Source organism: Petromyzon marinus, chromosome 25 (assembly GCF_048934315.1).
Source record: "Petromyzon marinus isolate PM22_M1 ecotype Great Lakes invasive population chromosome 25, UKy_Petmar_22M1.pri1.0, whole genome shotgun sequence".
Taxonomy (NCBI): domain Eukaryota; kingdom Metazoa; phylum Chordata; class Hyperoartia; order Petromyzontiformes; family Petromyzontidae; genus Petromyzon; species Petromyzon marinus.
Window position 1 is genome coordinate 15466324 of NC_133691.1, and position 24301 is coordinate 15490624.

The 24301-nt window shown below is 47.0% G+C and overlaps 2 protein-coding genes across 2 annotated transcripts in view; one reads left to right on the top strand and one right to left on the bottom strand.

The window, feature by feature from the left end:
* LOC142929154 (uncharacterized) overlaps positions 1 to 24301 on the top strand; it is a 216479-nt gene that overhangs the window by 37707 nt on the left and 154471 nt on the right. The gene's annotated exons all lie outside the window — the stretch shown is intronic.
* LOC142929122 (uncharacterized) lies at positions 613 to 7811 on the bottom strand. The gene is made up of 3 exons (XM_076069575.1): positions 7751 to 7811; positions 7539 to 7697; positions 613 to 3281 (listed from the first exon to the last, which is right to left on the bottom strand). Exons 1-3 carry the CDS (start codon positions 7809 to 7811, stop codon positions 1735 to 1737), a joined length of 1767 nt encoding a protein of 588 aa, XP_075925690.1. The 3' UTR covers positions 613 to 1734.

Consider the following 24301-nt stretch of genomic DNA (forward strand, 5'->3'; position numbering starts at 1 on the left):
ATGGGAGCCATCCGGTAGTGCCACCTAGGCACATGCCATGGTACAATGGTGAGCACACAGGACTTGTAATCAATACAGAGGTACTATGTACAGGGGCGGCAAGCAGCTAAAAAATGGTGCACGTTTATTATAAATACGACATTCTCAAATGGTTTCGAAATTAAGTGTCTTATCAGCAGAATCGTGCAGAGTTTCTGCCGAACATACACAGCATTAGTTCCTAAAACACTTTGGCAGAGTTGGTGTCACTGCCCTGGAAAGGAACATTAATGGTGATTTTGTGGAAAGTCAGGTGAAATGGGTGGTTGGTCAGACTGACCAGCACCCTGTGCTGTGTGGATCGCTCGTGGTTCTGGCCACCAATCGCCAAGCAAATTTGTTGCAGAGACTTCCACGTGTAGAGTGACTTCAGTTGTGTGCAACCGAGTTGCGCAACTGCTTGCACCGGCTGTGGCCGTGTGCGGAAAGCTAACTCGGGTCAAACCTGGGTTTCGAAGCGCGGTGTAGCGTTAACCATGACACTACCGCTCCCCACAATCACACACACGCGAAGATCGACACCAAATACGTGCTCTGTTGCACCGCACAGCAACTCACACGCACACTGCAGTGTCCAATAACAACACAAATGTATTAATCCTGACAACCACCTGCTCTGCCACTCAAAACAATGTCCATCACATGGCCATCAACGCGACACATATAGTTCATCACGGTCACCCGACCAGCAGGAGTCACGTGTGTGAGTAGTCCGTGAATGTCGCCGGGCTATGGTGATGCAGTGGTGTGGGTTGGACAAGGGGCGGATGATGATGTCTATCGTGGAAATCTGTGGAGCGGCACGGAACAAAAGTGGGACGGGTGGCCCAGTGTGGAGCAGGAGCCGCTCGGCTGGGACGAAGGTGGGGAGGAATCCACTGATCCGGTGGAGGCGTGGGGAGGAGGGCGGGACGCCGCGTGAAGCGCGACTCGTGGGAGTGGTGCCAGGCAGAAGGGGCACCTGGGACTCCGTACGCGGGACCCCGGCCGTTGCACCTGGGCTGGGGGGGGATCCACTGCCCTGCAGGTGGAGCGAGGCGGGTGGGAAGGTGCTCTCGGTCTGGGTGGTTGGGACGAATCAATGCGGATGGAGTTGAGGATTCGAGAGGAGGTTTGCGGAGGCGGGGAGGAAGGCGGCTGTTGCGGGACTTGCGGTAACGCTGCCGTGAAGAACAGGGAGCAAAAGACTCGTGTGCCGGGCCCGGTCTGGTATCACGGTGGCGTGGAGGAACCCAGGGCTCTGGTGGAGGTGGAGGCAGGTGGAAAGCAGGGAGCTCCCAATCCTGGGGGTTAGCTTGATTACTCATGGGTGGAGGTGATGGTGCGAGTGGCGGTGGTGGCGATAGTGGCAGTGGAAGCGATGGCAGAAGTGGAGGTTGAGGCAATGGCAGGAGTGAAGGTGGAGTCGATGTCAGCAGTGGGGGTAGAGTTGATATCAGTGGTGGAGGCAATGGCCTGAGTAGAGATGGAGGCGATGGCAGCAGTGGAGTTGAGGATTCGAGAGGAGGTTTGCGGAGGCGGGGAGGAAGGCGGCTGTTGCGGGACTTGCGGTAACGCTGCCGTGAAGAACAGGGAGCAAAAGACTCGTGTGCCGGGCCCGGTCTGGTATCACGGTGGGGTGGAGGAGCCCAGGGCTCTGGTGGAGGTGGAGGCAGGTGGAAAGCAGGGAGCTCCCAATCCTGGGGGTTAGCTTGATTACTCATGGGTGGAGGTGATGGTGCGAGTGGCGGTGGTGGCGATAGTGGCAGTGGAGGCGATGGCAGAAGTGAAGGTTGAGGCAATGGCAGGAGTAAAGGTGGAGTCGATGTCAGCAGTGGGGGTAGAGTTGATATCAGTGGTGGAGGCAATGGCCTGAGTAGAGATGGAGGCGATGGCAGCAGTGGAGCCGATGGCCCGATTGGAGGTGTAGGCGATGGCAGCAGTGGGGGCGATGTCCTGAGTAGAGATGGAGGCGATGGCCTGAGTAGAGGTAGAGGCGATGGCCTGAGTAGAGGTGGAGACGATGGCATAAGTAGAGGTGGAGGCGATGGCCTGAGCAGAGGTGGAGGCGATGGCCTGAGTAGAGATGGAGGCGATGGCCTGAGTAGAGGTGGAGGCGATGGCCTGAGTAGAGATGGAGGCGATGGCCTGAGTAGAGGTGGAGGCGATGGCATAAGTAGAGGTGGAGGCGATGGCCTGAGTAGAGGTGAAGGCGATGGCCTGAGTTGAGGTGGAGACGATGGCCTGAGTAGAGGTGGAGGCGATGGCCTGAGTAGAGGTGGAGGCGATGGCCCGAGTGGAGGTGGAGGCGATTGCCTGAGTGGAGATGGAGACGATGGCCTGAGTAGAGGTGGAGGCGATGGCCTGAGTAGAGGTAGAGGCGATGGCCTGAGTAGAGGTGGAGGCGATGGCCTGAGTAGAGATGGAGGCGATGGCCTGAGTAGAGGTGGAGGCGATGGCCTGAGTAGAGGTGGAGGCGATGGCCCGAGTGGAGGTGGAGGCGATGGCCTGAGTAGAGGTGGAGGCGATGGCCCGAGTGGAGGTGGAGAAGATGGCCCGAGTGGAGGTGGCGGCGATGGCCCGAGTGGAGGTGGAGGCGATGGAAGCAGTGGAGGTGGAGTTGATATCAGTGGGGGAGGCGATGGCCTGAGTAGAGATGGAGACGATGGCCTGAGTGGAGGTGGAGGCGATGGCCTGAGTAGAGGTGGAGGCGATGGCCTGAGTAGAGGTGGAGGCGATGGCCCGAGTGGAGGTGGAGGCGATGGCCCGAGTGGAGGTGGAGGCGATGGCCCGAGTGGAGGTGGAGGCGATGGCCCGAGTGGAGGTGGAGGCGATGGCCCGAGTGGAGGTGGAGGCGATGTAAGCAGTGGAGGTGGAGTTGATATCAGTGGGGGAGGCGATGGCCTGAGTAGAGATGGAGGCGATGGCCTGAGTGGAGGTGGAGGCGATGGCAGCGGGGGAGGCGATGGCAGCGGTGGAGGCGATGGCCCGAGTAGAGATGGAGGCAATGGCCCGAGTGGAGGTGGAGGCGATGGCCCCAGTGGGAGCGATGGCCTGAGTGGAGCTGGATTCTTCAGGTGAGGAGCGCAGCTCTGCTTGGTGCCGGGGTTGCTTCCCCTCCCCTGCGCCCGCCGCTTTCGTCTCCGTGCCGCGGCCATATGAGCCCGGGGACTCGGTGCTCGGCCGAGACCTCCACCTTTCTTTCTCTGCAGCGCCCGGGAAATCTTCCTCCTTCCGGTCCTCATCCTCATTCTCATCGCTCTCTGCAAAAGTTACGAAAAACATCAACTGCGTCATTAGCTGAATCTCCCTGCTCCGTGTCTGTGAGTGCGTTGTGACCCTGGGGACAGACTTGCGAGTTTGTTTTTTACGTTTTTGAGCCAGGAGGCCAGGATTGGGAAAAACTTGGGCCACTTTTCATCCAGGCAACTGGAGAGCAGCACAGACTAAGTCTTACTTACCAAACATTTAAACTAACAAGAGCATACTCTTTGGTTTCTTTCGGTAAAGTCACGTAGATAGAAAAATAACTAATAAAGTGAAACCTTGGAATGCGAGCATAATTCCTTCTGGAAACGTGCTCTTAATCCAAAGCACTCGTATATCAAAGCGAATTTCCCCCATAAGAAATAATGGAAACTCAGATGATTCGTTCCACAAACCAAAAATACCGTATTCATATAAAAATTTTTAATACAAAATACCTTTTTATATTTTTATTATTTAATATAAAGTAATCAAATTTATTAATTACATTTAATCGTGGCTGGTGTGAGGGAGACGAGATAGAGGATGGGTATTGTGTAGGACGACTTTCACTTGCAGTACAGTTACTAAAGAACAGTTACTACACATGGACACAAAATAAAAAAATGCTTTACGCACACACAGGTATTCACAACACTACAGTACTGTAGTAAACAGTAAACACGTAGTCACAACACTATAGTACTGTAGTAAACAGTATACACGTGGTCACAACACTATCGTACTATAGTAAACAGTATACACGTGGTCACAACACTATAGTACTGTAGTAAACAGTATACACGTGGTCACAACACTATAGTACTATAGTAAACAAGATAAGTTCGCACGGATGTTGACTATACGAGTGAGGCACACCGACTGAGACCGAGCATGGGAGACGAATACCCACAATCCCGCAGTATACACGTGGTCACAACACTATAGTACTGTAGTAAACAATATACACGTGGTCACAACACTATAGTACTATAGTAAACAGTATACACGTGGTCACAACACTATAGTACTGTAGTAAACAGTACACACGTGGTCACAACACTATAGTACTGTAGTAAACAGTATACACGTGGTCACAACACTATAGTACGATAGCAAATACAGTATACACGTGGTCACAACACTACAGAACTATAGTAAACAGTATACACGTGGTCACAACACTGTAGTACTGTGGTAAACAGTACACACGTGGTCACAACACTATAGTACTGTAGTAAACAGTATACACGTGGTCACAACACTATAGTACTGTAGTAAACAGTATACACGTGGTCACACCACTATAGTACTATAGAAAACAGTATACACGTGGTCACAACACTATAGTACTGTAGTAAACAGTATAGACGTGGTCACAACACTATAGTACTGTAGTAAACAGTATACACGTGGTCACAACACTATAGTACTGTAGTAAACAGTATACACGTGGTCACACTATAGTAATATAGTAAAAAGTATACACGTGGTCACAACACTATAGTACTGTAGTAAACAGTATACACGTGGTCACAACACTATAGTACTATAGTAAACAGTATACACGTGGTCACAACACTATAGTACTATAGTAAACAGTACACACGTGGTCACAACACTATAGTACTATAGTAAACAGTACACACTAGGTCACAACACTATAGTACTGTAGTAAACAGTATACACGTGGTCACAACACTATAGTACTATAGTAAACCGTATATACGTGGTCACAACACTATAGTACTATAGTAAACAGTATACACGTGGTCACAACACTATAGTACTGTAGTAAACAGTATACACGTGGTCCCAATACTATAGTACTATAGTAAACAGTATACACGTGGTCACAACACTATAGTACTGTGGTAAACAGTACACACGTGGTCACAACACTATAGTACTGTAGTAAACAGTATACACGTGGTCACAACACTATAGTGCTATAGTAAACAGTATACACGTGGTCACAACACCATAGTACTATAGTAAACAGTATACACGTGGTCACAACACTACAGTACTGTAGTAAACAATATACACGTGGTCACAACACTATAGTATTATAGAAAACAGTATACACGTGGTCACAACACTATATTACTGTAGTAAACAGTATACACGTGGTCACAACACTATAGTACTATAGTAAACAGTATAGACGTGGTCACAACACTATAGTACTGTAGTAAACAGTATAGACGTGGTCACAACACTATAGTACTGTAGTAAACAGTATACACGTGGTCACAACACTATAGTACTGTAGTAAACAGTATACACGTGGTCACACTATAGTACTATAGTAAACAGTATACACGTGGTCACAACATTATAGTACTGTAGTAAACAGTATACACGTGGTCACAACACTATAGTACTGTAGTAAACATTACACACGTGGTCACAACACTATAGTAATGTAGTAAACATTACACACGTGGTCACAACACTACAGTACTGTAGTAAACAGTGTACACGTGGTCACACCACTATAGTACTATAGTAAACAGTACACACGTGGTCACACCACTATAGTACTGTAGTAAACGGTATACATGTGGTCACAACACTATAGTACTATAGTAAACAGTATACACGTGGTCACAACACTATAGTACTATAGTAAACAGTATACACGTGGTCACAACACCATAGTACTATAGTAAACAGTATACAAGTGGTCACAACACTATAGTACTATACTCGTCTTGCAAAACACTCGCAGACCAAGTTACTCGCAATCCAAGGTTTCACTGTAGATCACGACGTTTCGATCGTAACACAAGCAATCGTCTTCAGGTGAAATAATACAGCAGGCGGACCGCTGAGACAGGAAGAAATGTAGCGAGAGAGCTACTGCAACCAAAGGTTACACTATATACGTTTGTGGTGGGATTTGCAAGTAAATGTAAGATCGCAGAGCAAGCATACCCCGGCTAATCCCTCGGCTACTCCGAGGGGGAGTGGGAGCGGAGGGGCTGCCGTAACGGGCGAGATAGTGGGGGTGAAATTTACAGAGGGTACAAGCTGATAGAAAGAAGATCAAACTCAGCAAACTTAGAAATGTAATGCAACTCATTGAGTCGGCCAACACAACAAATAATACTTTGCCTGGTTGATCACCGTCCTTCTCTGCTTGTGTGTCTCCCTGTTGTGGGGAGCGGTGGTGCAGCTGTTAGCGCTACGCTGCGCTATGAACCTGGCGACCCGGGTTCGATTCCCGCTCACGGCCAACACCAGTGACGATTATCTGAACCGGTCCCGGGCCTCCCCTAGGTCGACTCAGCCTCAAATGAGTACCTGGTGCGGTGTGTAAACATCGCCACTAGGGAGACAAAGGCGGTCGGGCGTGGTGCTGGCCACCCACCCCTTCGTGTACTGTTCCGGCCTTCACAGGTGCTCGCTAACAGCACTTGCCCCTACAGTCTGTTCAGGCTATACGGGGGATCTTTAGTGTCTCCCTGTCTGTGTTTGGTCTCTCTCTCTCTCAAATTTAGTTTCACCTGATGACGACTGCTTGGGTTGCAATCGAAACGTCGTATTCTATTTTTTTTATTTTTTCTACCTGACTTTACCGAAAGACCATTGAGTAACAACAGTGTTTTTAAGAATCACAGCTAAGAGACAAACAACATTATATTTTCTATTAAACATAACATTTTAATAACATGTAAAAAAATACTTTAAATCTCATCACTGCTCCTCATACTCAATCCGTGATCAGTGCCGGATTATCCTCGGAACAAAATAATCATTAGCTGGGGGCCCCGCACTTTCAAGGGCCCCGTGCTAAATGATCCCACGCTATAAATCCCGGTTCAGTGATTCTGTACTTGCTCTATTACTATAGTAAAATTACAATTACTTTACAATGCAAGTTAAAAACTTCGTGTTTTATAATTGTGTTTTTTTATTTATTCTGGGCACCTTTATAATATAAGCTACAGGACCCGCACGAGCTTAATCCGGCACTGTCCGGGATACTGTTCCAGTGCCCAACCAGGCTGTTGAAGACACCGTGAGTGGAGTTGAGGGGGATCGGTGGAGGTGTGAAGGCGGCGAGTGATGCCGACGGGCTGCGAGGGGGTCATCCGAGAGGGTGCCCAGTGGGGAGATGAAGCAATGAAATCGCTCCACGTGCAGGTGCTGGGTGGATTACTGCACAGCGGCATCGTGGGAGGTGGCGACGGGTCGTGTTGGTCTCTACCCACTAGTGGATTGACCATGGCTGATGGTGGTGATGATGATGGATGTTGCTCACTCACTTGGCGACGTATGAAACGCCAGAGATGCACGGCGATGTGCAGGGTGTTCAGCAGCACGGTGGAGCTGATGGCCTCCTTGCAGCCGCTGTACAGTTGACCCACAGCGTGGAGCAGAGCAGGGAGCGCGCTGTCCACTATGGCCTGGCAGCTGCTGCTCAGCTCACCCATAGCCTGCAGGAGGGCAGGGAGCACGCTGTCCACAATGTCCTCACTGTGGCTACTGAACATCGGTCCCCAGGTGGCGACCGCTGCTGGTGGAGAGACGTTCTTCATGAGTCCGGAGTAGTTGATCGTGGTGGTGGTGGTGGTGTTGGAGCCGTTAATGTCCGAACCCCCACGCCGAGATCCTCCGAGGAGCTCCACCATCGGCTGCGTGAGCAGCAGAACCAAAGTGAGGACAGCCGTGAAGATCGCCATGGTGGTGGTGGCGAAGTTCTCTGAAGAACTCGAAGTGGAGGAGCAGCGTGGGGCGAGGTGGTTGCCTCTCCAGGAACCGACTCCACTCTGACCTCTGCCGTGACGTCACCGGGCCATGACGTCACCGTGACGTCAGAGGTTTCCACGGCTTTTACGTCATTATAGCATTTGGAACGTGGCTGTGCAATGGAACATCAACACGTGATGCACTACAACACTGTATTGTTTATAGAATTGTAATACAATACTAATTATTCACATCTGAGACACGAGTGACGCTCTAGATTCTGTGCGGATGGAGGAAGCCCCTGGGAGCAGCTGCGTCATTCTGGACGCTTCTATCTGCCCCTGGCATCTGCTCGTAGCTACTGCCAGGGCTATAAAAGCAGCTCCTGTAGCTGCACTGGCAGAACATCGGCAGAGGAGGGAGCAACGCTCACAGCTGAAGCGAGCCTCACTGTGAAGCACATCAACAAGCATGGCCCTGAGTGTTTACTTCTCTGCGATGCACGTGATGGAGAGGAGCGTCTGGCCAGGCTGGCCGGTCTGGAACCCCCGCGGTGAAAGTCTCTTCCAGCAGCTGCAGCGAGACATGAGGAGCGAGATCGAGAGGATGGAGAGAATCTTCCGTGGAGTCGATCAGCTCAGCAGCCACACGCGGGCTCCGGGCAGCCTCGGAGACGCACTGCTGAGCAGCCGGCCGTGAGCAGTGGGTTCCAGATTGAAGATCCACAGGAGCAGGGAGGCGGGTTTGTCGCGTCCCTGGACGTGCAGGACTTCTCCCCACAGGACCTGGCCGTGAAGGTGTCTGGAGACAAGCTGGTGGTGGCCGGACGGCGCGAGGTGAAGAGCGGAGAAGTCAGCAGCGGCAGTTACAGCCACAGCTGCCAGGAGTTCCACAGGGAGACGCAGCTGCCCAGGGACGTGGACCCGCAGAGCGTGAGCTGCTGCTTGACTGAAGACGGGAAGCTGAAGTTCAAGGCTCAGCGCCGCGCCCTCCCTGCAGCGGCCGAGAGGGTGGTGGTCATTGAGCAGCCAGCGACAGCGACTCCTGGCACGGCCTCTCAGTCCACTGGCACCACTCACGCGTAGAGTGGCGCCTGGAGCATCCATTCCAGCAGCCTGCTTTATTGATGTTTCAATTGTATGGATATTTAGATAAATCAGTTTCTTCTATCCACGCTATGTTCAGTAATATTTACGTGTTTCAGCGTTCACATTCCACTTCATTGGATTAAGTGTATCGCTGTAAAGGATTGTGAAATCGTATCGCTTCGTTTTAATTTGCCATTACACGTTCATATATTGCAATAAGATAATGATGAATGTTATCTTCAATTATTTTTCATCATTACACATGACTATTTTGCACAGTCTAATTTTCGAACTACTATAATACTATAGTGTTTGTGTGAATGGTAAATGATGTTTTTTTTTGTAATAAAATGCCTTTCAATTTCCTGCAACAGTTGCAACTGTTCTTTTTTCTACATTGTGTTTGTTTCATCGTTACTGTGGATCAGAGTTCTGGACACAGAATTCCCCAAAACTAAGACAACCGGTAACGCGGCCTCATTGCTCCCTGTCCGTGACAACTCCGAAGGTGCCAGGCTCACGCCGTCGGCCCTGCCGAGTCACTCCGCACTCAGAATTTGGGATTGGCTTGCAATTGTCTATGATCAATCTTACCACTTCACATTTCACTTGTATCATCCTTCAATTGGTAGTAAATCCTTCGCTAAGGAATTGGTCCTCAAATCGTGGGGTCAAGCGTACCACAGAAAAATTAGTTGCCGTTTAATGTTTGCGACACAGAGAATGTAAATAGTTACATGACAACATCGCTGCTGTAGCAGTGTAAGTCACGCTGCTATTAAAATATTCTGTCTCGAGTTTCCTGGCTGGCTGCTGGCTGTGCTTCTCTCCACCCCAACAATAACTCCGTTGTTAGTGGGTGCAGGAGACAATAGGGACACCAACAAGGTGGGAATTACCAGAACAGAATTTGAAGACTGACACTGCTAATTTAAAATTGCACTTTCAATGTATGCGCCAATTAACGTCATTCTTTTTGAAAAAATAACTTGTTCTATCCTAGAGATTTAGAAACTAAACCTTAGGACATTAAACTAGTACATTTAAAATGTACGATTAATTGTAAAGTTAGCAAAATAAATAAATGATCTAAATCATATACTATATTCTTGGTTCTTTCGATAAAGTCACGTAGAAGGGAAACAATAAAATAATAAAGATATAAAACAATAAAATTCTCACAAGTCAAAATTCATATACTGTTGATTTATTCTCTCCATCTCCGCAGTTGACACTGCCGGTTGTGTTCCCTCCTTAGCTCCCATTCCCACGTTAGTCTCGACCACCGGCCTTCATCACTTCAAGTTGCGTGTCCTGCCTCACCCCACCATTCTAAACTAAAATTACGTCCTTAATTTGCATATGATGTCCAATTGACGTGTCCGTCTTCCAGTATCAGTGTAATTCTTAGGATGTGCATCATCTCTACGCTTCCTTGTGCATTTCTAAACATTGGTTCTATTTTCCGTTTGTGATGCATCTGTTTGAAAAAAAAACGTTCTGCCTAAGGCATATGGCTCAGTTACGTTTCATTTCGATTTAAAGCTTTCGTGATTCCAAGGATTAATATTCTTTGGTTCTTTCGGTAAAGTCACGTAGAATGAGAATACAATAATAAATTGATAAAATAAAATAACACAATAAAATTCTCACGACGTTTCGGCCACAACACAAGCGGCCTTCATCAGGTGACGGGACGAGACTGTCTGGAGGACAGCGCTGGAGCGAAAAAGCCACGCTCATATCGCGACCTTTAAGCTGTGTGAGAAGCAACAGAGCGCCTTGACAAAGGAATTAGCATAGAATTTAGCATTGAAACAGCTGAGTGATTAGCGTTTCATTATTAACGTGTCATTATTAAGTCAAGATAACAATAAGCACTTTGCTCTGCCCTGATACGCCTCTCTTAATCATTTTCATCCCTCTTCCCCTTCAACAACCGCCCTACGTGTAAATGCACTTCTATGTTTTCAAGGCTGTGTCCCTGTTCTTTTTGCGTTCAGTTTGTTATTCCCCCGCACCTCCAATTAAAGCATGGTTGGCTGCGTACGGTGCGAAAGAAGTTCACCATGCAAACATACGCTGCGTTGAAAAATGATTCTACTGACTGCAGACCAAACCTGGACAGATTTCTCAATACGAGTGCAATATCGAGGGTACAGATCAATACCACCTGAACACAGATGCTAATTCCCGGACGGGTGGCAACTCTAGCCATGCCCATGAAAACATACACAACATCTTGACCATGAATCGCCTATGCGGCAGATTAAATGTCAAACATTTAACATTGAATTCCGATCTACTATTGTTCGTTTTGATTTATTTTGGCGCAGTTCCAAGTAAGTCTTTTTGATATAATTATTGTATTGTCATTTACTGTATAATTATGATAATAGACCAAGCACTGAGACATTGCCCAGGGTTGGTCTACAATCGAAAAGGTGGCAACCCCATAGTACATCCTAACGTGTTCCAGTGTTAACACATCGTATGTTTGTATCTTGAACTTCTTTCGCACCGTACGTAGCCCACCGTGCTAATCGGAGGTATGAGGTGAGCGGGAATCGAACTCGTGTAGTCGGGGTTCGTAGCGCAGCGTGCTAAACGCTAAACGCTGCGCCACCGCTCCCCCCACAACACACGCGCACAGCAGCTCCAGAGAGCAGCTTTTGGGTCAGAGGTAGCCACATTGCACTGGGGCCGTCCATAAATGACGTCACGCACCGAGGGGGGGGGGAGGTCAGACATTTGTGACGATGTGTGACGAGGGGGGGGGGTGGTTGAGAAATGTGACGTCACCTCAAAATGCGCAACTTTAATTAAATATAGACAACACGTTCTACATAATTAAATAGGCTTTTTAACAAATCTTTTCTTCTACAACATCAGAGTGCAGCGCCACATTAAATACGCACTACAATGACGATAGTTTAAAGCGATGTGAAACATGTATTTTTGGGGAGGGGCGGCGCACAGCTTTGTGACGTCATATTTGAGGGGGGGGGTCTGACTTTTTGTGACGCCGTGTGACGATGGAGGGGGGGTCAAAAATCGTCCAAAATCGCGTGACGTCATTTATGGACGCCTCCACAGCGAGAAATAGCGCAACAAACCGAACCCACGTACAGCGAGGGTAGCCCTGCCTGGTTTATCATTAATTAATCTCCAGTTAAGTCACAAACGACTCTCTTAGAGCCGAAGGCGCGATCCAGTATCACGTTGGCATGCCGTGTCAACCCGGGGTTACCCCGTATTCGTGTACAGGGAGATTGAGTTTTCAGGTTCATACGGCTTACTACAGCCGTTTCAAAACGGGCAAACCAATGTTTTGTTTGATGGGACTTTGTAGGATGAACGTTGAGATTTGTAAGGGGCACGGGGTGACCAATAAGGTCTGAATTGGTCTGTAATAAGAGAGGCAATGGTTAGGGGTTGACAGGTGTGCGTTGGCACTGCGTGCCACGTCGCGTTGTCATACAGCTGACACTCCGATGAGCAATGATGCGGCGACGCACGGTGCCAATGGGGCCGTCCATAAATGACGTCACGAGATTTCTGACGATTTTTCACCCCCCCCCCCCCCATCGTCACGCGGCGTCACAAAAAGTCAGACCCCCCATCAAATGTGACGTCACAAAGTTTTGCCCACCCCCTAAAAAAAATAAAACATGTTTCAAATCGCTTTAAACTATTGTCATTGTAGTGCGTATTTAACGTGGCGCTGCACTCTGATGTTGTAGGAGAAAACATTTATTAAAAAGTCTATTTAATTAAGTAGAACGTGTTGTCTATATTCATTTAAAATTGCGCATTATGATGTGACGTCACATTTCTCAAACCCCCCCCCCCCTCGTCACACATCGTCACAAATGTCTGAACTCTCCCCCCCCCAGGTGCGTGACGTCATTTATGAACGGCCCCAAAAAGTTCAACATTCGTGCGTATCCGCCGTGATGTGGGGCGAAGTTTAATTCTAATCTTATTATCCGCGATGCCTGCAGGATTAGCTTTTTCATTCTTCGTCTGCCAAAGCAGATGATTAATGAGAATATTGATGAGATTTCCCCCAGCGCATGTTGGCTGTGGAAGGGCTGTTTAAGACCCGCGGTGAACCCGCTCATCTCCACGTATCGGCATGAAATGAAAAATCGCGGATTTTAGGAAGCGCGTTCGTTTCAAGTGGATGCTTGTTGTCAACACCGCCACATTGACAGCACTCGCAACCATCCCATACTCAATTGAAAACTCTTCTTAAGTAATTGCTTATTGTGTTTAGTTTCTTGTCCTTACCTCATGCCTCCGATTAGCACGGTGGGCTACGTACGGTGCGAAAGAAATTCAAGATACAAATATACGATGTGTTAACACTGGAACACGAGGGTGTGCTATGGGGTTGCCACCTTTTCGATTGTAGACCAATCCTGGGCAATGTCTCAGTGCTTGGTCTATTATCATAATTATACAGTAAATGACAATACAATAATTATATCAAAAAGACTTACTTGAAACTGCGCCAAAATAAATCAAATCGAACAAAAGTAAATCGGAATTCAATGTTAAAAGCTTGATATTTAATCTGCCGCATAGGCGATTCATGGTCAAGATGTTGTGTATGTTTGCATGGGCATGGCTAGAGTTGCCACCCGTCCGGGAATTAGCATCTGTGTTCAGGTGGTATTGATCTGTACCCTCGATATTGCACTCGTATTGAGAAATCTGTCCAGGATTGGTCTGCAGTCAGTAGAATAATTTTTCAAACGCAGCGTATGTTTGCATGGTGAACTTCTTTCGCACCGTACGCAGCCAACCATGCTTTAATTGGAGGTGCGGGGGAATGACAAACTGAACGCAAAAAGAACAGGGACACAGCCTTGAAAACACAGAAGTGCATTGACACGTAGGGCGGTTGTTGAATGGGAAGAGGAATGAAAATGATTAAGAGAGGTGTATCAGGGCAGAGCAAAGTGCTTATTGTTATCTTAACTTAATAATGAAACATATCTGAGCCATATGCCTTAAGCAGAACGTTTTTTTTTCAAACAGATGCATCACAAACGGAAAATAGAACCAATGTTTAGAAATGCAGAAGGAAGCGTAGAGATGATGCACATCCAAAGAATTACACTGATACTGGAAGACGGACACGTCAATTGGACATCATATGCAAATTAAGGACGTAATTTTAGTTTAGAAAGGTGGGGTGAGGCAGGACACACAACTTGAAGTGATGACGGCCGGTGGTCGAGACTAACGTGGGAATGGGAGCTAAGGAGGGAACACAACCGGCAGTGTCAAGTGCGGAGACGGAGGGAATAAATCAACGTTATATGAATTTTGATTTGTGAGAATTTTATTGTGTTATATCTTTGTTATTTTATTGTTTCCCTTCTACGTGATTTTACCGAAAGAACCAAGTATATAGTATATGAATTAGATCATTTATTTTGCTAACCTTACAATTAATCGTACATTTTAATTGTACCAGTTAAATGTCAATCCTTTACAGCGATACACTTAATCCAAAGAAGTTGAATGTGAACGCTGAAACACGTAAATATTACTGAACATAGTGTGGATAGAAGAAACTGCTCTTTGGTTTTTTCGGTAAAGTCACGTAGAAATAAGAAATAATAAAATAAAATTTCAGAATAGCATACGACGTTTCGATTGCAACGCAAGCAATCATCATCAGGTATAGAATAGCTAAATTTAAGAGAGAGGAAACACAGAGAGATGGAGAAGCACGTCAAATTGAACAAGATTTAGTAAAGTTTGGAAACAATAATATGCAGCACAGAGGGTCGGTCAAACTAAATATCCATACAATTGAAACATCAATAAAGCAGGTTGCTGCTCCAGGCGCCACTCTACGCGTGAGTGGTGCCAGTGGACTGAGAGGCCGTGCCAGGAGTCGCTGTCGCTGGCTGCTCAATGACCACCACCCTCTCGGCCGCTGCAGGGAGGGTGCGGCGCTGAGCCTTGAACTTCAGCTTCCCGTCTTCAGTCAAGCAGCAGCTCACGCTCTGCGGGTCCACGTCCCTGGGCAGCTGCGTCTCCCTGTGGAACTCCTGGCAGGAGTGACTGTAGCTGCCGCTGCTGACTTCTCCGCTCTTCACCTCGCGCCGTCCGGCCACCACCAGCTTGTCTCCAGACACCTTCACGGCCAGGTCCTGTGGGGAGAAGTCCTGCACGTCCAGGGACGCGACAAACCCGCCTCCCTGCTCCTGTGGATTTTCAATCTGGAACCCACTGCTCACGGCCGGCTGCTGCAACAGTGCGTCTCCGAGGCTACCCGGAGCCCGCGTGTGGCTGCTGAGCTGATCGACTCCACGGAAGATTCTCTCCATCCTCTCGATCTCGCTCCTCTTGTCTCGCTGCAGCTGCTGGAAGAGACTTTCACCGCGGGGGTTCCAGACCGGCCAGCCTGGCCAGACGCTCCTCTCCATGACGTGCATCGCAGGGAAGTAAACACTGAGGGCCATGCTTGTTGATGTGCTTCACAGTGAGGCTCGCTTCAGCTGTGAGCGCTGCTCCTTCCTCTGCCGATGTTCTGCCAGTGCAGCTACAGGAGCTGCTTTTATAGCCCTGGCAGTAGCTACGAGCAGATTCCAGGGGAGCCAGAAGCGTCCAGAATGACGCAGCTGCTCCCAGGGCTTCCCTCATCCACAGCAAATAGCAGTGACTCAAACCTGGGGTTCAGCTGTGTGACGCCTTCTCTAAACTAGCACATCAACAAGCATGGCCCTGAGTGTTTACTTCCCTGCGATGCACGTGAAGGAGAGGAACGTCTGGCCAGGCTGGCCGGTCTGGAACCCCCGCGGTGAAAGTCTCTTCCAGCAGCTGCAGCGAGACATGAGGAGCGAGATTGAGAGGATGGAGAGAATCTTCCGTGGAGTCGATCAGCTCAGCAGCCACACGCGGGCTCCGGGCAGCCTCGGAGACGCACTGCTGCAGCAGCCGGCCGTGAGCAGTGGGTTCCAGATAGAAGATCCACAGGAGCAGGGAGGCGGGTTTGTCGCGTCCCTGGACGTGCAGGACTTCTCCCCACAGGACCTGGCCGTGAAGGTGTCTGGAGACAAGCTGGTGGTGGCCGAACGGCGCGAGGTGAAGAGCGGAGAAGTCAGCAGCGGCAGCTACAGCCACAGCTGCCAGGAGTTCCACAGGGAGACGCAGCTGCCCAGGGACGTGGACCCGCAGAGCGTGAGCTGCTGCTTGACTGAAGACGGGAAGCTGAAGTTCAAGGCTCAGCGCCGCGCCCTCCCTGCAGCGGCCGAGAGGGTGGTGGTCATTGAGCAGCCAGCAACAACGACTCCTGGCACGGCCTCTCAGTCCACTGGCACCACTCACGCGTAGAGTGGCGCCTGGAGCATCCATTCCAGCAGCCTACTTTATTGATGTTTTAATTGCGTGGATATTTTGTTAAATCAGTTTCTTCTATTCACGATATGTTTAGTAATATTTACGTGTTTCAGCGTTCACATTCACCTTCATTGGATTAAGTGTATCGCTGTAAAGGATTGTCAAATCGTATCGCTTCGTTTAATTTGCCATTACACGTTCATATATTGCAATAAGATAATGATAAATGTTATCTTCAATTATTTTTCATCATTACAAATGACTATTTTGCACAGTCTAATTTTTGAATTACTATAATACTATACTATTTGTGTGAATGGTAAATGATGTTTGTTTTTTGTAATAAAATGCCTTTCAATTTCCTGCAACAGTTGCAACTGTTCTTTTTTCTACATTGTGTTTGTTTCATCGTTACTGTGGATCAGAGTTCTGGACACAGAATTCCCCAAAACTAAGACAACCGTTAACGCGGCCTCATTGCTCCCTGTCCGTGACAACTCCCAAGGTACCAGGCTCACGCCGTCGGCCCTGCCGAGTCACTCCGCACTCAGAATTTGGGATTGGCTTGCAATTGTCTATGATCAATCTTACCACTTCACATTTCACTTGTATTATCCTTCAATTAGTAGTTAATCCTTCGCTAAGGAATTTGTCCTCAAATCGTGGGGACAAGCCTACCACGGAAAAATTAGTTGCCGTTTAATGTTTGCGACACAGAGAATGCAAATAGTTACATGACAACATCGCTGCTGTAGCAGTGTAAGTCACGCTGCTATTAAAATATTCTATGTCTCGAGTTTCCTGGCTGGCTGCTGGCTGTGCTTCTCTCCACCCCAACAATAACTCCGTTGTTAGTGGGTGCAGGAGACAATAGGGACACCAACAAGGTGGGAATTACCAGAACAGTATTTGAAGACTGACACGGTTAATTTAAAAATGCACTTTCAATGTATGCGCCAATTAACGTCATTCTATTTGAAAAAATAACTTGTTTTAACCTAGAGATTTAGAAACTAAACCTTAGGACATTAAACTAGTACAATTAAAATGTACGATTAATTGTAAAGTTAGCAAAATAAATAAATGATCTAAATCATATACTATATTCTTGGTTCTTTCGGTAAAGTCACGTAGAAGGGAAACAATAAAATAATAAAGATATAAAACAATAAAATTCTCACATGTCAAAATTCATATACTGTTGACTTATTCTCTCCATCTCTGCAGTTGACACTGCCGGTTGTGTTCCCTCCTTAGCTCCCATTCCCACGTTAGTCTCGACCACCGGCCTTAATCACTTCAAGTTGTGTGTCCTGCCTCACCCCACCTTTCTAAACTAAAATTACGTCCTTAATTTGCATATGATGTCCAATTGACGTGTCCGTCTTCCAGTATCAGTGTAATTCTTAGGATGTGCATCATCTCTACGCTTCCTTGTGCATTTCTAAACATTGATTCTATTTTCCGTTTGTGATGCATCTGTTTGAAAAAAAAACGTTCTGCCTAAGGCATATGGCTCAGTTACGTTTCATTTCGATTTAAAGCTTTCGTGACTGCAAGGATTAATATTCTTTGGTTCTTTCGGTAAAGTCACGTAGAATGAGAATAAAATAATAAATTGATAAAATAAAATAACACAATAAAATTCTCACGACGTTTCGGCCACAACACAAGCGGCCTTCATCAGTTGACGGGACGAGACTGTCTGGAGGACAGCGCTGGAGCGAAAAAGCCACGCTCATATCGCGACCTTTAAGCTGTGTGAGAAGAAACAGAGCGCCTTGACAAAGGAATTAGCATAGAATTTAGCATTGAAACAGCTGAGTGATTAGCGTTTCATTATTAACGTTTCATTATTAAGTCAAGATAACAATAAGCACTTTGCTCTGCCCTGATATGTCTCGTTAATCATTTTCATCCCTCTTCCCCTTCAACAACTGCCCTACGTGTAGATGCACTTCTGTGTTTTCAAGGCTGTGTCCCTGTTCTTTTTGCGTTCAGTTTGTTATTCCCCCGCACCTCCATTAAAGCATGGTTGGCTGCGTACGGTGCGAAAGAAGTTCACCCTGCAAACATACGCTGCGTTGAAAAATGATTCTACTGACTGCAGACCAATCCTGGACAGATTTCTCAATACGAGTGCAATATCGAGGGTACAGATCAATACCACCTGAACACAGATGCTAATTCCCGGACGGGTGGCAACTCTAGCCATGCCCATGAAAACATACACAACATCTTGACCATGAATCGCCTATGCGGCAGATTAAATGTCAAGCATTTAACATTGAATTCCGATCTACTTTTGTTCGTTTTGATTTATTTGGCGCAGTTTCAAGTAAGTATTTTTGATATAATTATTGTATTGTCATTTTCTGTATAATTATGATAATAGACCAAGCACTGAGACATTGCCCAGGGTTGGTCTACAATCGAAAAGGTGGCAACCCCATAGCACACCCTAACGTGTTCCAGTGTTAACACATCGTATGTTTGTATCTTGAACTTCTTTCGCACCGTACGTAGCCCGCCGTGCTAATCGGAGGTATGAGGTGAGCGGGAATCGAACTCGTGTAGTCGGGGTTCGTAGCGCAGTGCGCTAAACGCTGCGCCACCGCTCCCCCCACCACACACGCGCACAGCAGCTCCAGAGAGCAACTTTTGGGTCAGAGGTAGCCGCATTGCACTGGGGCCGTCCATAAATGACGTCACGCACCTAGGGGGGGGGGGGAGGTCAGACATTTGTGACGATGTGTGACGAGGGGGGGGGGGTTTGAGAAATGTGACGTCCCTCAAAATGCGCAACTTTAATTAAATATAGACAACACGTTCTACATAATTAAATAGGCTTTTTAACAAATCTTTTCTCCTACAACATCAGAGTGCAGCGCCACATTAAATACGCACTACAATGACGATAGTTTAAAGCGATATGAAACATGTTTTATATTTTTGGGGAGGGGCGGGGCACAGCTTTGTGACGTCATATTTGAGGGGGGGGGTCTGACTTTTTGTGACGCCGTGTGACGATGGAGGGGGGGTCAAAAATCGTCCAAAATCGCGTGACGTCATTTATGGACGCCTCCACAGCGTGAAATAGCGCAACAAACCGAACCCGCGTACAGCGAGGGAAGCCCTGGCTGGTTTATCATTCATTAATCTCCAGTTCAGTCACAAACGAATCTCTTAGAGCCGAAGGCGCGATCCAGTATCACGTTGGCATGCCGTGTCAACCCGTACCGGGTTACCCCGTATTCGTGTACAGGGAGATTGAGTTTTCAGGTCCATACGGCTTACTACAGCCGTTTCAAAACGGGCAAACCAATGTTTTGTTTGATGGGACTTTGTAGGATGAACGTTGAGATTTGTAAAGGGCACGGGGTGACCAATAAGGTCTGAATTGGTCTGTAATAAGAGAGGCAATGGTTAGGGGTTGACAGGTGTGCGTTGGCACTGCGTGCCACGTCGCGTTGTCATACAGCTGACACTCCGATGAGCAATGATTCGGCGACGCACGGTGCCAATGGGGCCGTCCATAAATGACGTCACGCGATTTCTGACTATTTTTGACCCCCCCCCCCCATCGTCACGCGGCGTCACAAAAAGTCAGACCCCCCATCAAATGTGACGTCACAAAGTTCTGCCCACCCCCTAAAAAAATAAAACATCCTTCAAATCGCTTTAAACTATTGTCATTGTAGTGCGTATTTAACGTGGCGCTGCACTCTGATGTTGTAGGAGAAAACATTTATTAAAAAGTCTATTTAATTAAGTAGAACGTGTTGTTTATATTCATTTAAAATTGCGCATTATGATGTGACGTCACATTTCTCAAACCCCCCCCCCCCCCTCGTCACACATCGTCACAAATGTCTGAACCCTCCCCCCCCAGGTGCGTGACGTCATTTATGAACGGCCCCAAAAAGTTCAACATTCGTGCGTATCCGCCGTGATGTGGGGCGAAGTTTAAATCTAATCTTATTATCCGCGATGCCTGCAGGATTAGCTTTTTTTATTCTTCGTCTTCCAAAGCAGATAATTAATGAGAATATTGATGGAATTTCCCCCAGTGCATGTTGGCTGGGGAAGGGCTGTTTAAGACCCGCGGTGAACCCGCTCATCTCCACGTATCGGCATGAAATGAAAAATCGCGGATTTTAGGAAGCGCGTTCGTTTCAAGTGGATGCTTGTTGTCAACACCGCCACATTGACAGCACTCGCAACCATCCCATACTCAATTGAAAACTCTTCTTAAGTAATTGCTTATTGTGTTTAGTTTCTTGTCCTTACCTCATACCTCCGATTAGCACGGTGGGCTACGTACGGTGCGAAAGAAGTTCAAGATACAAATATACGATGTGTTAACACTGGAACACGTTAGGGTGTGCTATGGGGTTGCCACCTTTTCGATTGTAGACCATTCCTGGGCAATGTCTCAGTGCGTGGTCTATTATCATAATTATACAGTAAATGACAATACAATAATTTTATCAAACATACTTACTTGAAACTGCGCCAAAATAAATCAAAACGAACAAAAGTAGATCGGAATTCAATGTTAAATGCTTGACATTTAATCTGCCGCATAGGCGATTCATGGTCAAGATGTTGTGTATGTTTGCATGGGCATGGCTAGAGTTGCCACCCGTCCGGGAATTAGCATCTGTGTTCAGGTGGCATTGATCTGTACCCTCGATATTGCACTCGTATTGAGAAATCTGTCCAGGATTGGTCTGCAGTCAGAATAATTTTTCAACGCAGCGTATGTTTGCATGGTGAACTTCTTTCGCACCGTACGCAGCCAACCATGCTTTAATTGGAGGTGCGGGGGAATGACAAACTGAACGCAAAAAGAACAGGGACACAGCCTTGAAAACACAGAAGTGCATTGACACGTAGGGCGGTTGTTGAATGGGAAGAGGAATGAAAATGATTTAGAGAGGCGTATCAGGGCAGAGCAAAGTGCTTATAATGTTAATGCTCACCCCGAGCCCTCAATACTCTGATAGTGCGCTGTTTTTGATTTGCACGCCTTTTGGCGTCTTCTGGTCCAACACCAATGGAGACTAAGCTCTAAAAAAAGGCTGTTTCGGGTGTGGACCAATCAAATTCAAGGACAGTACATATTATTATCAGAGTTGTCTTTTTTGTTTGCATTTTGACTGCTTGTGTTGTGGTCATTGCAAACATGATGCCTTGAATAAAGGTGCCAGTTTTTGTGCCAGTTAAAAAGGGTAAAACCTATTCCTATATCTTGTTTCTGGCAAAGGAGGTCTCATAATGTTAATGCTCACCCCGAGCCCTCAATACTCTGATAGTGCGCTGTTTTTGAGTTGTACGCCTTTTGGCGTCTTCTGGTCCAACACCAATGGAGACTAGGATCTAAGAAAAGCTGTTTCGGGTGTGGACCAATCAAATTCAAGGACAGTGCATATTATTATCAGAGTTGTCTTTTTTGTTGGCATTTTGACTGCTTGTGTTGTGGTCATTGCAAACATGATGCCTTGAATAAAGGTGTCAGTTTTTGTGCCAGTTAAAAGGGTAAAACCTATTCCTATATCTTGTTTCTGGCAAAGGAGGTCTCATAATGTTAATACTCACCCCGAGCCCTCAATACTCTGATCGTGCGCTGTTTTTGAGTTGTACGCAGTGGTTCTTAACCTGGGTTCGATCGAACCCCAGGGGTTCGGTGAGTCGATCTCAGCGGTTCGGCAGAGCCCCCGCCACGGAGGTCCGGACACACTTGAATTATTGTGTAAATTTGTGATGACACACACGGCCCGCTTGGCCATCACTGGCTGCAGATGATCATGCTACACTGCTTGGCCAATCAGCGCTGCGGGGAATTTAGTGCGTACTCAGTACTCAACGTGTGACTGTTGTTGTCGTACTTCGTGTGATTTCTTTAATATTTTATCTATACTAACTATGTCGGGCAAAAGAAGAAAGTGGTCGGACGAATATGTACAACATGGATTCTCATGTATCACGGAACATGATGGGAGTGAGCGTCCTATCTGCATGATTTGCAACGCCAAGTTGAGCAACTCTAGTCTTGCACCGGCAAAACTAAAGGAACACTTCTTGAAGCTGCATGGAGACGGGGAATACAAGAACACAACACTTGCTGAATTCAGGGTGAAGAGAGCCAGATTCGATGAAAGGGCCACTCTGCCTGCTCTTGGATTTGTACCTGTTAACAAACCGATCCTGACAGCATCGTACGAAGTTGCTTACCTGATCGCAAAGCAGGGCAAGCCACACACCATTGGCGAAACACTTGTGAAACCAGCTGCATTAAAGATGGCGAATCTAATACTCGGAACAGCGGCCGAAGGTAAATTATCCCAAATTCCCCTTTCAAATGACACCGTCAGTGACAGAATAGAAGAGATGAGTAAAGACATCTTGGCTCAAGTAGTCGCGGATCTGATTTCAAGCCCGGCAAAATTCAGCCTTCAACTCGACGAAACCACAGACGTTTCTGATCTAAGCCAGCTTGCTGTTTTTGTACGCTATGTGAAAGACGACATGATAAAAGAAGAGTTTTTATTTTGTAAGCCTCTTACAACAACAACGAAGGCAGCCGATGTGAAGAAGCTTGTGGATGACTTCTTCAGAGACAACAATCTTTCATGGGATATGGTTTCTGCAGTTTCTACGGACGGAGCTCCAGTCATGCTGGGAAGAAAGTCTGGTTTTGGTGCGCTAGTAAAGGCCGATGCACCACACATCATTGTGACGCATTGTATTCTGCACAGGCATGCGTTGGCAACAAAAACCTTACCTCCAAAAATGGCAGAAGTATTAAAAACTGTGGTGGAATGTGTGAACTATGTGCGAAAAAGTGCTCTGAGGCACAGCATCTTCAGTGAGCTGTGTAAAGAAATGGGCTCTGAATTTGAGGTACTTCTGCTCCATTCTAATATTCGGTGGTTATCCCGGGGACAGGTGCTGAATCGTGTTTTTGCCATGCGTGTGGAATTAGCCCTGTTTTTGCAAGAGCACCAACACTGCCATGCAGATTGCTTCAAAAATCCTGAGTTCATTCTCATTTTAGCGTACATGGCTGATATATTCGCAGCTCTCAATCATCTCAATCAGCAGATACAGGGTGGTGGAGTCAATATCATGGAAGCGGAAGAACACCTGAAGGCTTTTCAAAAAAAGCTACCGTTATGGAAACGACGAACAGAGAACAATAACTTCGCAAACTTCCCGCTTCTGGACGACTGTGCAAGTAAGATCGAAGATGTGTCTGGAATCGGAGATATTTCTGTATCCACGGAACTGAAGCAAACAATTGCCACGCACTTAGATGAGCTTGCAAAGTCTCTCGACGGATATTTCCCTACAAGAGAGTCATATCCAGCATGGGTGAGACAGCCGTTCACGTTTGCTGTTGAAACAGCAGATGTCAATGATGAATTCCTCGACGAAATAATTGAAATTCAGCAGAGCCAGGTTCAACAGCAACTCTTCAGAACAACAACGCTCTCAACGTTTTGGTGTCGACAAATGAACAAGTATCCAGTTATTGCTAAGAAAGCCCTGGATTTTTTTATACCATTTGTTACAATATATCTTTGTGAGCAATCCTTTTCGAGGATGCTGGACATAAAAACGAAGAAAAGGAACAGACTTTGCTGTGAAAATGACATGAGAGTGGCACTTGCCAAGGTGAAGCCACGCATATCTGAACTGATCTCTCAAAGGCAACAGCAGAAGTCACATTGATTTCCAGGTATGTAATTTGTTGTGAGTTTATGCATTGTGTTGGTTTTATTCTTTGAACAAGGTAATGTTCATGCACGGCTCATTTTGTGTACCAGTAAAAAACATATCTATGTCTTGAATTTGAAAAAAATCACATTTTATTTTTCACTAAA

What these genes read in the sequence shown, in the direction of transcription:
- LOC142929122 (XM_076069575.1), bottom strand. Translation starts at nt 7,811, where the DNA reads ATGAAGAACGTCTCTCCACCAGCAGCGGTCGCCACCTGGGGACCGATG. An exon ending in ACCGATGTTCAGTAGCCACA is followed by an intron (nt 7,698 to 7,750) that starts GTGAGGACATTG and finishes GCTATGGGTGAG; the next exon opens with CTGAGCAGCAGCTGCCAGGC. An exon ending in GGCGTTTCATACGTCGCCAA is followed by an intron (nt 3,282 to 7,538) that starts GTGAGTGAGCAA and finishes TAACTTTTGCAG; the next exon opens with AGAGCGATGAGAATGAGGAT.